General features: G+C 37.1%; 1 protein-coding gene across 1 annotated transcript; it reads right to left on the reverse strand.

Annotated features, from left to right (window-relative positions):
- Window positions 1-21: 21 nt before the first annotated feature.
- LOC144215880 (E3 ubiquitin-protein ligase CHFR-like) lies at window positions 22-8306 on the reverse strand. The gene is made up of 18 exons (XM_077745073.1): window positions 8174-8306; window positions 7635-7798; window positions 6654-6753; window positions 6466-6575; window positions 6262-6321; window positions 5976-6152; window positions 5348-5425; window positions 5067-5199; window positions 4831-4985; window positions 4450-4597; window positions 3670-3857; window positions 3451-3555; window positions 3194-3277; window positions 3022-3092; window positions 2712-2799; window positions 2526-2639; window positions 2224-2296; window positions 22-1846 (listed from the first exon to the last, which is right to left on the reverse strand). The coding sequence occupies exons 2-18, from the start codon at window positions 7744-7746 to the stop codon at window positions 1804-1806; spliced, it is 1839 nt and encodes a 612-aa protein (XP_077601199.1). The 5' UTR covers window positions 7747-7798; window positions 8174-8306; the 3' UTR covers window positions 22-1803.
- Between the last annotated feature and the right edge of the window lie 6836 nt (window positions 8307-15142).

A 15142-nucleotide genomic window follows, 5' to 3' on the forward strand; every position in this document is an offset into this window, starting at 1 on the left:
TAACAGGAAAATCAGTCTTAAGACAGTTACGATATTTTAATTCTGATAAAATGACAAATCCAAAGGGTAGAAAAAAAATCCAAATGCCAATAAAACATGGGGAAATATGCTAAACAACTGTGCACTTTTATTTTAGAGATTTGTGGCACAGACACCAATTTTTTGCTTATTGATATCACTAAATTTTTTTTTTCCCAATGGGATTATCACAGTCTCGGGTCTGCTAAGAGTTTGTACACCCAACAATATGTCTTAGTCATAGACTTTCTACTATGTGTAAACATTTGCGTTAGTATACAATAAACCTCCCATCTTGGGGACAAATGCAAAGTACTCCTGGAAAAGCCTCTTTAATACCAATTCCTGATTGGAGCGGCATGGTAATGCTATTGGCTTAAGAGTGGCCAGACCTCGGTAGGGAATAATTAAAACTCAGCCTTTCTGTCAGGGGATCGAATGGACTTTTGTAGAGAGGGTCTGAGCTGCTATGGAATGCTAAAATGACTGTATATACCATGACTAAAGAGGAGGTTAAATAAACAAAACCTAACCTTCACACCGTGACCAAATAAACCCTTTGGTGGAGGGTTAGATAGAAAATGCCTTCAAAATGAAATTGCATGGCAAATCATGTGTTAACATTGTCAATAACACTAAATAGAAAAAAAAAATTAAGATCAACAAGTCAATTTTCCTAATATAATGTTTAAATGGCTATGAGAATTAAGCCTCAGGGTTGATTAAATAACTGTGCAAATGTTGTCAAACTTGGACATGAAGAACACACAAAACTAATTCTAACTAAAATATAAACAAACTCAATACAAGTGAAGTGTCCATACACAATTCACTGGATGCCAGCTGAAATTTAACAACTTCTAACTTATCTTCATTTTCAACCGGAGTTTTATACACACTAACGTATGTGTGTTTTGAAAGGCATGCACATTGAAATTGACTAAACATTTCAAACCCACCTATGGTGAGAAATGGTTGAAGAAAAATTCTAATAGCAATCATGCAACTTTTCCTGCAATACAACCCTTCATAATAACAACTACAATGTCTGTTATGTCTAGTAAATAGAATATATTGCAAAATATTCCAAGTTTAAGTTCTGAAAAAGTGGGCTTTACTCTCCCTCCAATAAAATCATTTCCAAATAATCAAATTTTGAGAATTTGGCGATAGGGTGATTTTTTTTGTGTTGCCCAAATTGTATAGAATCTAAAATCTATCAATAAAATCTATATAGTATCCCTACTAGAGCAACCCGTTATTACTGTAACATACATATGGATTAAACTATATAACAGTCATAACATATTCTTAAAACCTAACCAGGCTCTTTTAGCGACATTAAGTTCCTATTCAGACTTTCTAGTTTTCTTAACTTTCCTATGCCACCTTTCATTAGCCTTTTTTTACAATATGTAATAGGAACAAAGACAAATAAAAAGTTATTTCCCATTCCAGAGTTCCAGTAATGTTTGAAAATTATTCCAACACAATGACATCATTGTATGATCAGCAAATATATGTTATTGCATGTTATGCACTTCAATTTTACCTTGTTAAATTCTAAACTAAAACACCCACCTGCCCATAATCTAAGCAAAACTGTTAGCTTGTTAATGACAACAATCAACCAATGTAACACCTACTGAGAAGTGGAAATCCATGCTAGGTAAAAGTTCTAATTATTTTTTTGCATCCATAATATGGGACAGCATCATCAGGTGGAAAGCTACCATATTTGGTGTTTTTCCCTCCTTTTGTCTGCTTTCTGAACAGGAACACAGCTCAGCTTTTGAAGCGGGTCTGCTCACATATGTGGTTGAAATTCCTGATATCAACATATCAAAAAAAAAAATTCAACCAGACTATTTAAAAAATAATAATAATAATAATTTAACCACACTATGTAATCATTGGGGAGTAATGTGTCCAGGCATGTCCAGTCATGTCCTATCATGTCCAATTGAGGGGTTAGAGTCCCTTATTAACACAAGCTCCCCATCTAGTGGTAAACAGGGCAAAAAGCAGGGATAGAAGACTACCGGGTGAAAGTGTTAATTAAAATTAGGAATTCAGGCCTTGTTATTTAATATACACATGTATATAGAGAAATAGTACTTTTGTACATTAAATTTTAATAGTTGTACTAAGCACATTGCGTGAGACGACCCAATCAAACAATCCAAAAAGGTGTTTCAGGCTTACCTTGCATGATGGGCTTTTATTTGTGTACGACAGTTAAGACCCCAGTAGCAGTCGGGACGAGATAATACGGCAGCTGCGGGGGTAAAAATCACATTCAGTTGCCTTGACCAAAAATAAAAGTACTCAAATAATATGCAAAACTCTAAAATATTAAAGTACTGCCCAAACCTTGTTAACTGTGAACATTGTGTTGTATTCTAAACCCAAACCGACCAATTAATAGTTTAACAGGTATCAAAACATCTAATTTCAGGAGTGTTTCATTCAAAATATGAAGGAAATAAGAAATAAAACAATCTTACCTGGTAGTTCAGACGTAGGAATATTCTGTCTGTACTTGTACGCCAGCTCCTTGAAAACCATAAGGCCGCAGCACACACAAATGATTGTATTTGCAGAAACAGAATTATGCCGATCTGGGGAAATGGGGGAAAATCAGATTACTTTCCTTGCAGGATGACATCACAAATACTGATTGAAAAACTCACCTGAAAGGCAATATTTCCCTTCTTCCAAATCATGTAAGGCCTCCTTAAGTAGATCCTTCCATGTTTTGCCTCTAGAAGTCAAGTAGTTCTGAAAAAAAGAATAAAGTTCATTTAAAAGATGCAGCAATGGCTTTTATTTTACTCCATAGACCTGATATTGCCAGCTACATGAACTTTAAAATCACTAATTTCCAGAATATGATATATAAGAGAAGAAAACTAACTTCTAGGAAAAATCTCAAATAAAAACTATAAGAGATAAATAATATACAGACAAAATTCTGAAACTACAACTACAAGTAAATGTTACCTTTAGAATCTCTGACTCATAGTGATTGTTGTTCAGCACACCATCCAGACATTTTTCAGTCAGATTAAGCTCTGCAAAATCGTGAAATACAAACTTTTAACTGTTCATACAGGTTTGTAAGATCAGTTTTCTAGTTTTCTATCAATCATGGTTCACAAAATCAGATGCCTACCACTGAATTGAGCCAGGCAGCCTTGACAGCCAATCCTGCGGCAACCCCAGTAGATGTGACAGAAAGGACGTTGGCATTGAGCACCTGAAAACAAACAGCAATGAAATCCACACAGAAAAAAAAGGCACTAAAATGACTTACCACACTTATTTTGAAAGGCCCATAGCAAACATGTATTCAAACACTTTTCATGAAGTGCCTTTAATGGTAAAATAAGTGCAGACGATAAATGGTAGTGGCACACTACAAGTACTTACATTGCTGGTGGCTATTCAACTCAGGCCGTCTATCTGGCATTGCCTCTAGGCAGCAGTTACAAATAAGATGATCGCCCTGAGGTTGACAGCGGTACTCCAGAGGACCTGCAGACAAATAGTTGACCGGTGACAATAGAAGAACAAAGGTAGACCAAGATCCATATCTGTTGTTTGAAATATCAAAACAGACATGTGAGATTATCTTCCATCGACTCATACCTGCCGGGTTTCCAGGCGACACTGAGGACTCTCCATCAGTGGCAGAGACTTCATCTGAAGATATGTTTGGAGGAGGAGGCATCGAAGGTGGCATGCAGGGAAACCGATAACTCGAGGCAGTGGGAAACGGCATCTGGTTGATCTCGTTGTTGTAGCCTGGGCATTGTCGGCACATGAATAGAGGCACACTGGAAAAAAAAAAGGTTTTCTCTAGTAGTGTTTCCTAATATTTATCTCAGATAAAAAAAAAAACAATGTTGATGACTTTTTCCTTATCTAAGGCAGGGGTCACCTACTCCCGTCTGGTGTTTTCCGGACGTTTGGTCGAATGGACGTTTGGTCAAACGGATGTTTGGTCGACGGACAATTCTCTCTCTCTCATGATTATAATTTTGAGAGTGAGAGATCACCTGGTTGATCACTTTCAACAGTTAACTCTCATTCGTGATTATAATTTTGAGAGCCAGCGAATCCAGCGACCAAACATCCGTTCGACGAAAGGTTCTAGAACCAAGTGTTCGTCGACCAAATGTCCAGTCACAGTGTTTTCCGTATCTCCCTTCTCCACCACACCTGAATCAAATGGCCAGGATTGTTTTCAGGTTCCTGGAGAGATTGCGGAGGAGTTGATCATTTTAATTCAGGTGAGTTTGAGGAGGTAGATATGGAAAAACAAGACTGTAGAGGTGCCCTTCGAGGACCAAGATTTTACCTTTCGGTGCCATTGGGTTAGTTTCACTTAAATTTAGTGCAGATGTTTTTTTCCAGGAAAATCCATACCTGAACACAGAAGAGTCACTGTCATTGTCAGAGATCTCATAAAGATTATCTGAGCTGCACTCCTCATCAGAAAAGTGCTCCAAAATGTCCTGTTTGATTTTGTTGCGGCTGTCCATGCTTTTCATGTCTTCCTCACTGCGAGACTTTTCTGCAAGACAGATGACCACACTTTTTTTTCTCCATTCTACAAAATACACCATGTCCGCAAAAACGCGAAAAATGAAAAACGCGTAAAACGGGGGAATACTTTGAAAAATATTTCCATAGTATTACCCCCGTTTTTGCTAAAAAAAACTGCAAAAGCATGGGAATACTGTATGGTCAACATTAACAATTAAAACAACTAAAAAGACACCCCTATTTGTAGTAATTTATGCTAACCTGGGTGCTCAATGAGGTAGGCCTCCACCAGGTTGTTGATGAAGTAGTTTTTATGAATCCTTTCCGCAAAGGCACGGCACGTTGGACAATTAGACGAAATGTCCATCCAGCCAGAGTAACAGGCAGCACAGAAAGTATGCATGCAGGGTTGCAAGCTAACAGTAGAAGAAACCATGAATGACATTGTCATTGACACAAACACACAATGAGAAATATCAATTGAATTGGAATTTCACCTGACGCAGTCATATAATAGTTCCTGGCAGATGCTACATGTCAGAGATTCCTCCATCTTATCTGTCTTGGTCTTTATTGGCGATGTTTGACCCAAAATATTTCCCGATGATCCAGATGTTGGTGGAATGACCTCTATTGGACAAATGTGGGAATTATAATAAAGTTATAACAGAAAGCTTGTATTGACTGATCATGAGTCAGGAATAGTATTAATGGCTTTTTCTTGGAACAGAGGGCATACAAATATGTATGACGTCAGTTGGTCAAAATACTAACACACCTGTTTTTCTCCTTTTGCATTCTGGCTCTGAATGAAGTGCTTCCTCACATTCTTGGTCCACATCTTGAGATTTGCAACCTGTTAAGGTGACAAAAGACACAGTTAAGCTACTTTTAATCATTTCAAAAAGCCCATCGTCATGTCGTGTCATTTAAAAACTTTGAATAATAGATCTTAGAAACAAACTCCCCAGCTTAACCACTTTATACCTATAGAGTTGTGGTTATTAAATTTGGTATCTTCTATATTTAGCTTGTTTTACACTACAGAGTTTTTACCCTGACTTGAATAACCACTGGTTATTATCACAGTTATGTCAAGTGAAATCTACATCAAATCAGATTAGATGGCATTCTCCATTTAAATTTACCAAAAAGATTCAAGTGGAAATTCTTCTTAAGGTTTATACTTATACCATATCTTATTATTATCTTAGTATAAAAAAGCCCAGATCACAATAAAATATTTTTAAGTGACAAATAGTGATAAAGAAACAAGCAAAAACACCAACACTAAACTCATCAATGCCAGTGCTAAAATCAAAGACATAAAAAAACCCTAGAAACGTGCCTAAATATACTGCAAACTATCTTTAGCAGTGTATTTGTAAAACACCAAAACAACACACCTGAGTGAAAACCTGCTCTATTTGTCCCTGCTGTTAAAGGAAGCTGAAAACAGAGGTGGGAAGTTGAGGTGGAAGGCTGAGGTTCCTCTTCATTAAGATCCCGTGGAGCTTTTGTCAGCATGACAGGCTCCACAGATAGTGTCATATCAGAGGATGTAAGTGTATCAGGACTGTGGCCTGGTAAGTACAAAGTTTCATAGAGATAGACGGTTACTCCCAGAGTAGTACTATAAAGGAATGTAATGAAATACTACACGGTTTTAGACCAGGAGTTTTGAATACTTACTTTGGTGGTCTTCTAAAAATGTTTCCTCAGTTGTGAGTGCGTGGTAAACATAAGCAATATCTGCAAAAAAAAAAAAAAAACATTGTCAGTTTTTGGCTCCTTGTAAATACAAAAATACTTTTGTGCTAATTGTTTCTGAAGTATTTTAATTTTGCCTGTCGGACCAGAATTAACGTCACACCCTAAAAACAATCATGAACTTACTTTTCTCAGGCTGACTTTTCCGGTACACAAAGTAGATGACGTCACCATTTTGAAGGATGTGAGTTTGTTTTTTAACCAATTTGGACATGTTGATCACTGTACCATTGGTGCTAGAAGAACATAATCATTTGTTAGTAATAAATACATGTGTTATTTTGGGATGATAATAGGAGTGTTAGGAATCATACCTCATGTCTTCAAGCCACACCTGCCCTGAGTTTTCATCATGAACAATCTTACAGTGTTTCGCTGAGATCTTTTTATTGGCAGGAAATGCCAAATCACAGCCTGTCAACAATACAACACAAACACAATAAACCAGGGGTGTCAGACTCGGGTTGGTTCTAGGGCCGCTTTAACGTCAATTTGATTTCACGTGGGTCGGACTATTTTAGATATAATATTTAGATTTTTTTTTTTATAAATGAATTAAAGGGCCTGAATATTCTGTTTTTTATAGATCTAAAACAATGTTTATTTTAGATTTTTTGTAATATATTTTTAGATTTTATAAAATTATTTTTGGACTAAAAACAGGAAAAAAATGATTAAAAAAAATTACAATTATTGATTTAAAAAGGGGGAAAATCAGGAAATTTAGTATGTCTCTACTGTCCATTTTAATTTAATTCTAAAACAGAAAGTCTCCACTGTTCATTTACTTTCCCGGGCCATAGAAAATGATGCGGCGGGCCAGATCTGGCCCCCGGGCCACCACTTTGACACCTGCAATATACGTTAACAGCAAATATTGTTATGTTTTAGTAGCTGTTCAACCTCAGATTAAGAGTCAACTACACTGTTGAGATGCAATAATCACGTCTAGTCTCTCTAATGATGGCTAGACATTTTGCATTCCAAAAAGTGTAGACCCCACAATCTATCCAACTCACAATAAGGCAATGAAATCCAGGCCCATACATAAAATACCTACTTAAAATTCTGCACACACGTTCTCACTGGAGGCCTTTTGTTATCATCACAAAAGAGCTAAAGGCTTTATGCTTTAAAATGAGGGTAGGGGGGTTAAACCTAGACAGTGGCGTCTCCTTCACACAGAATATGCTTGTCCTTTGGTAACAAGTTGACACACTCAAATGCCAAATAACGTAAAATTATATTTACAGAAAATATGATCTTTTCAATGTAGAAAGCAGTGATTTTTTTACCTTTTTTTCGGCCAATGATGCATTCCCTTTTGAAAAGTAACACTCCAGTTTCATTGGAATTCACTTTGACCAGTTTTCCCCATGGCGTACCCCTTCTTCTGTGATTCTCCATCTCCCAAAATTTGGATCTAAATATGTATCTTGTTGCAGATCAAATCACATCACTGGAAAATATCAAAAGACAAAATCATATCACTTTATTATCACAAGACAAAATCAAATCAGTGTATTATCACAAGAGCAAAATTCACATTTTCAACGAGATCCTTTAGATACCATCACGAAAAAATGTAAAATTCCAATAACGTGACTATACGTCAATTGTTAACCCAAAAAAATGACAGCTTAGTTAGCCCAAATATTAATAAAAGTTAGCATTTTGATCGCAAACGCAGCAATGAATACAAAACTTCCACGCCAAAAACTCCGTTCACATGAGAAAACGACGGCATTTGCTAACGTTAGCAGCTATTTAGAAACCTAGATCTCGTTCAGATCCAAACATATTTTACTTTAATATTCACATGATGTTACTGTACCGTGAAAAAATGAGGGTTTTGTTGCCAAATGTTCTGCCGAGAATTTCAACTTGTCATGTTCCAACCAGGAACGAGCTGCACTTTCCGGCAAGCTCTGTGTTGACATTCGAGTTTGTTATCAGCCAAAAAGAATGCGACTTGGGATTTGTAGTCCAATTACGACGGAGCGCACACAAATAGTGCTTTATTAAAAATAAATACATAAATAAATCTATAAATACATTTAAAAAAGACTTATACTGTACTGTCTTTCTTATTCATGTAAATAATGTTTTTTTTATTAAAAATAAATAAATAAAAAAGAAATCCACTGTACTTTTAATCTTATTCATGTAAATAATGTTTTATTAAAAATAAATAAATAAAAATAAAAAAGACATCAAAGGTACTTTTAATCTTATTCATGTTAATAATGTGTTTTATTAAAGATAAAAATAAATAAAAATGAACATCAGTTGTACTTTAATCTTATAAATGTATCTTTCTGCCTTAATATTATAAAATTGTCTTCCAGATGTATTGACAAAAGAGAAAATTGTTGTGATGCATTTGTGCAAAATACTCAACCAGTTTCACCCAGTGGGCCATCACGTGGCATCCCATTGATGCATGAACACATGCGTGAATTTGAACACACCTGTAAAGTGCATTTGTACACCTGTTTTATGAAAGGTGCTTGATAAGTTAAGGTGGTTTGCTTTATTGACTGTGTCTTTGGGGGTCAAAAAAAGGGTCTTTCTTGTTTTCTTAATGTTACATGTTGTGCTTTTTCACATATTTCCACAAAGCTGTGCCATTTATACAGAATGTATTCTTTAGGGAAATGATTATATTTCCACATGGTATTCAGTTCTGAGTAGTAACACCATTCTACATCCTCTGATAAGGTCACTACTGCAAATTGAATGGCAATTCTCAATTCCCTTACCCTAGCTGTCAATCAGCATTTCTTAATTGGATCAAAGATTGCGAACGGCAGCTGAAAAGAACATCAAATAGGTAATTAGAGGTAATAATGAGAAAATAAACCTTAATGTCACAGAGTGGAAAAAGGCAGGCAAGGAAAATCATTCCGCTGAGCTTTTCCGGAATGATCTTTTTCGAGTTCGGGCTAATTGCTGAAGGGTGTCTTCTTAACTGACTGTGAAAAGCTGTGTCTAATTACTGCAACATTAATCAGGCATTAGCTTGTTATCACAAGGTTAACTTATCAGGAGGGGCCCAGAAGCATCTGGTGGTGCCATTTACCCACACTGCATTGGGCCAAGTGTTCCACAAGGGGTAGTGCTTGTTCTTCCATTACACTGGATGATTAGAAGATATTGTTGCTTTTGTGTGTGGACAGTAATCCCTCGATAATCACGGCTTCAACTATTGCGGCTTTCACTACTTCGTGTTTTATTTTCTGGAGGAATTTTTTGTTTGTTTGTTAATTACATTTTTTTTTGTAAATTCATAAAAATCTGAAAATCCATGCTGAAACTCGCAAGCGGGAAGCCACTCTCGGTGCTCGGACATTTGGTCGCCGGTCTTTTAGTCTCTTTTGGTCCCCAGTAGTTTGGTCGCCGGTCAAATGGTGACACAGAGTTTACTGTTGAAGCCACCTCTGAAAATTATATTCATGAGAGAGAGAGAGTTTAATATCTAAGAGAGAGAGAGTTTAATATCTAAGTACATTTGACCGGCGACCAAAAAGATCGGCGACCAAAAGACCGACGACCAAACGTCCGGTCACACGACTCCCCCATCCTCCACTTGAACTAGAACTCAGCACTGAAGTAAACATATATATATTATTTAAATAGAGGTGAACATACTGTTTTTTTTGTTTATCGCGGCTATGTCTGGTCTACATTAACCGCGATAATCGAGGGATTACTGTAATCTGGTTTAAATCTTCTATAACAGGCCAGAGTCAATATCCATACAATATTATCTGTTCAGGGTTGATTACATCTTACTGTTTTGACATATCATACAGAAAAAACTGAATGTTGACACTTGGAATGAACAGCCAACAAACAAACCCCTCAAAAAATGATCTCAATTTATCATGGGTTCATGGTCAGATTTACCAGAAGCAAAAGACATCCTTGCCACATAATTTTAAAAAGTACAAATGACCAGAAGTCCCCTAGTCAATAATATTCTTATAATTATTTTCACCTTGGTTCTCTGACCTGATTTCATGGCCCAACAGATCAGCATTCTCATCAGAATTCCTTTCCAGCACCAACATTTCTGCCAAAGGTGTTCATTTGTCATAGAAGCACGGAGATCATAGGCTGGCAAATCTCCCACGTCTTCCCAGATTGTCAAGCTCTTTGCCTGCATGTCAAAGACAAAAGAACACGTCAGTGCAAGAGAGCAGAGAAGCCATTCAATTTATACAAGGGTTGTTGAAACCCCCCCTGAGTTTCCCTTCCTTTGAAAATGCCGATTAGCCTGGCTGGGAGAGATTACAAGCAAATAAAATTACCTTTTATTGTGATTTTTGAATTCCTAATACCCTCGGAATTATAATTACTCTGCACTCCTACTTGATATCATACAACAAAGAATCAGAGATGGGGATTGAACAGGTTATGCAGCTACTGATTGAATGCGTATTATCTGGCCTGTTTCACCCGAAGTAACAATAATGGAAGAAGAATAGAGGAATGAATAGGAATAAAATCAGGTGAGTGTAGGATTTAATGATCTTGAGAACACGGAGGTTTTATTTTTATCGGTAAAATGTTTGGTTGGTACACAGGGGGATGGTGTTGGGGAAGGATTGCTTTTTTATGCTATTTAAATGAAGTTGGTTCTTTAATAAGGAAAGATATTGTTTAATTATTCTCTTCTTTCATGGGGAACACTTTCATAAGAATTAAAACATTTTTCTTTCATATGTTAATAGTATCAAAACGGTTTCTCTTAATGTGGTTGGAACAGTTTGACTTAAAAGGGCTATTTGTTGTGTGTCTATGTTTTGTTGGTAAACCCTTTAAAAATGGACTTTTAGTATTATTTAGGTTGTGGAAATTTGGCGACAATGTGCATTTAGGAGCTGACATAATAGTATCTAAAAACATTGTTAAAATTTCTTTAAAAAAGGTGACTTCAAATCTCACAGAATGCTTATAATACGTCTGCTTGCAAAATTATGTTCAAAAACAAATTTCCCATCCAAAATCCGTAGTCTTAAATCAAGAAAAAAAGATTAAAATACACAAAGTGCCTCCAGAGGGAATCATATCTAATTTTTAAAGAATACGAGAAAACTCAGTTTTCCATAAAACAGCTCAAATGCAGAAGATACTTCAGTTTTGAAAGACTACAATTTTAAAGGCTTACTCACGGAAAAAATAACAGTGTCATTTTCAACTTTACATTTCTCAGCTCTAAGACGCCAATTGTTTGGAAAGAGTTTTGCAATCAGTTCCCAGTACATATACTGTTGTATAAACAGCCTTTAGGCACCTTTGGAAACAAAAATAAAACAGCAAAATATTGTACGTATGGAAAATAGCACATGTGCCTTGCGGCTTTTACCAACAAACAGAAGGAAGGAGATAAGAAACATTCTTGGTCGGCTTAGAAAACGATCCCCGAGAGGAGCCAGCTTGATAGCAGTACTTGTTGTTCTGATGTGTTAAATAGCTGGCCTTCAACAACCCTATTCAATCGCTTAAAGAGCCACTGTGTAGCCAAGGGTTGTGCTAGATAGCCAGATGGCTCAAGTCTATGGAATTCTGCCTGGTTTTACGTGTCGCGAAGGGAACAATCACAAATATGGACATGCTAACTACTGGTTCCTGCCAGGATGTGTGTGTGATTTGATTAGTTGGAATAAAACGTTTCCGGAATGAAACACTGATTAAAATCCTGTGTTAAATAGCAACAAATGAACAGCGCCACTCCAAAAACATAGTTTGCCTCAGGTTCTTTTTTTTTAAACATGTTATTGTTTTGGCTTGTGGTAGCAGGATTGTCAAATTTTAAGAACTGGGGGAACATTGCATACCAACTAGCGTGTGATAATACTTTGTTTTTTGGGAAGTACGCAATTCACCAACGTGTACAACTCGAACAAAAGATCCAGCCAGGAATTTTGAACAAATTCAAGCTCTCCCGAGGCTGGTTTGGACTAATCTGCAAACAAACCGCTTCGCAAGCTGCCATTGCGAGTGAAAGAACAAGCCCCTAAAGCTGTGACATTAACAAACACAACAAGATAAGATGGGGATTGTTATCTCAGCACATGGAACGTAGCTCCGATAGGAGATAAGCCTTTCAAAACACGTTCGTTGTCAGACACGTTTCCAAAGGATCTTGGGAGCCAGTCCAACCAAGCCCGGAATGGCATGCCGAGTAGCCAGTCATGAGCCTCCTGACCTTTACCATCTCATTATAGCTACCGTTGGTATTTTCAAGTCTATGTTTACAAACAGGATGATAAGAATTTTACTAAAAGCCACACAATTGAGAGCTGTAATGAGTCCTACAAATATGATAGAATTTCACATTATAATTGTACCGTATTTTCACGACTATAAGGCGCAATTAAAAGTCTTACATTTTCTCCAAAATAGACAGTGCGCCTTATATATGGAAAAAACAGATAACCAAAAACGAAAAACCACCACTTTTGAATATTAAAAAAACACAAACACATGAACTGAAACAATACTGTTAAATATGCAGATGCCATCTTAGTTTACAACATCTTCCATCATATAGCTCCTCCCCCACTGCAAGATTTTCTACAAAAAAATCCCAAACATCAACAATGGCTGGCTCTAGAGGTGACTGTAAAGTAGTGAGTGCTTCATACCTGGAAGTCAATAGCAATTACCATATTTTCACCACTATAAGGCCCACTTAAAAGTCTTAAATTTTCTCCAAAATAGACAGTGCGCCTTATAATACAGTGTGCCTTACATATGGAAAAAATGTCATTCATTGAGGGTGTGCCTCATAATGCGGTGCGCCTTATAGTCGTGAAAATATGGTACTTGTAAAGGTTAAATTCGGCGAAGTTGGGTACGTTTTGACCGTGATCAAGCTTTCCAAGAGTCCATAAATCCTGAAATAAAAGTAAATTTTTCTGACACATGTCATTGCTTAGCAGCCTGAACCAAAATTGAACTGGCGTATGTATTTAAAGCCTTTGCTTTCCATCTTGTAAAATGACTCCAACCATTTAAGAGCACCCTTGAACATGATACATTCATTTCATGCCACCAGGGGAGATAATTGTCAATTCTATATTCTGTGTATTTTACAGTACATTACCAATGTGGGAGAGTGTAAGGTTACACACCAAAAGTTGGGAAATACTCATAAGTTAATTCCAGTCTATAGAAAAAAGGACCTCCAAGTATTCTAGACCCTCCCTGTTTTCTAATAGGCCAATGATTTCTTTCCTTAAAAGTTTTTAGAATGTCCTCCATGAGCCAATACAGTGGTGATGTGAGACCACCAGCATATTTGTCATGGATCCAGAGGTGCAAAGACATTAGACAAGAGTTGCAATACTTTGTCACCACTCACCCGCCTTTAAAATTCACACCATATGGCTGTTTCCAGACCAGCCCTTAAACTACTGACTGGTCTGGTTTCTTTCAGCTGCCTCTACCTTGACAATGAAGTCTAAAAAGCAGAAAATGCTGCTGTACACTGCTTGCCTTTTGAGGTGGTCGGATCAAGGAGAGTGTTGTGACAGGAAACTGCTTCTAAGGCTCTTGACTCGGTGCTCCCTCCCTTGGTTTTCCAGTTGTGATATTGTTAAGTCCTTAAGAATGGCTTTTATCAGGGATTTTAAATCTCTGCCATGACATGGGCTTAAACTTGAGTGGTAGTTTCTCATATCACCAAGTCCAGAAAAGGCTGGTATAATCCAAAAATGATCTTATTAGCAATCTGTGGTTCAAAACAACGATTTATTGGCACAGATGAATGGAAAGGTGTTTGAGAACCAATACACTGTGGTACAGGAGGCTTTTATCTACGAGGAGCTTGGCCTGGACCATGCATTTACTGCCCAACTAATTAGCCTGGTATTGTATTATTACATAACTGCTATTGTGCTCCATAAAAGCTTCTTAGGCCGGTTCTGTTGTGAGTTCAATCTGAGCTTTGTGCTTTTTGAAGGTATCTGAGACCATGAAAATTCAATCCCAGACCAAATGCGTTGAGGTCTCAAATGCAGAGCATCAGTGGAACAATAAAACAATGTCTTCCAAATGAGCTTATAGGAATATTAAGTTAAAAAAAATGACATTTTTTTCCAAATTTTCCATACTGCTGGCAAATGTTCATGACCATGTATAGCCAGGGTTTCACGGTACTGGCAAAAGGGTATGACCATGTATAGTCAGGGTTTGACTGGGCTGCCAAAAGGGCAAGACCATGTATACACAGGGTTTAACTGGACTGGCAAAAGTTCATGATCATGCATAGTCAGGGTTTCATGGTGCTGGCAAAAGGCCATGACCCTATATAGGCTGGGAAAGATACTGAAACCCACAATTCGCCAAATAGTGTGTCATCCCTAGGTTAATGACGATAGAGTGTAAAAGTCAAATGTGAAAACGCACTATATACCAATCCATTTACTGCTAAGTCTTCCAAAAAAAAATGTATTATTGCTATTGGGGGAAAAAAATCCACTTAAAAAATATTTGAAAATGAACCGTGACATTCTTCCATCTGCAGATAAGAAAAATACGAGGAAAAAAAATGGCCATGGAAAAAGGCAACAGCTGCCCTGTACTGCAATAACCCGTCTGCTTTAGACATCTGAGCCAACGTGTGAATTGATTCCTGATTCTGATGATGGACTGTGTGCTGAAATAAATTGACCTCGCCAGACAATGAGTGAAAATTGATGGAGCTTTTCATCTCCAGTGGGGCCGTTTCACACTGTAAAATGGATAGAGCACAGAACAGTGATTGAGGCAGCCTAAGGTGTCTTTTTTTTCT

The sequence above is a fragment of the Stigmatopora nigra genome, chromosome 22 (genome assembly GCF_051989575.1).
Source record: "Stigmatopora nigra isolate UIUO_SnigA chromosome 22, RoL_Snig_1.1, whole genome shotgun sequence".
NCBI classification, from domain to species: domain Eukaryota; kingdom Metazoa; phylum Chordata; class Actinopteri; order Syngnathiformes; family Syngnathidae; genus Stigmatopora; species Stigmatopora nigra.

Bases quoted from the DNA above. Each gene is read 5' to 3' on its own strand.
- LOC144215880 (XM_077745073.1), bottom strand. From the start codon at position 7,746: ATGGAGAATCACAGAAGAAGGGGTACGCCATGGGGAAAACTGGTCAAA. The intron at 6,754-7,634 runs GTAAAAAAATCA...TATTGTTGACAG, and splicing joins CATCATTGGCCGAAAAAAAG to GCTGTGATTTGGCATTTCCT. The intron at 6,322-6,465 runs GTAAGTTCATGA...TTTTTTTTGCAG, and splicing joins GAAAAGTCAGCCTGAGAAAA to ATATTGCTTATGTTTACCAC.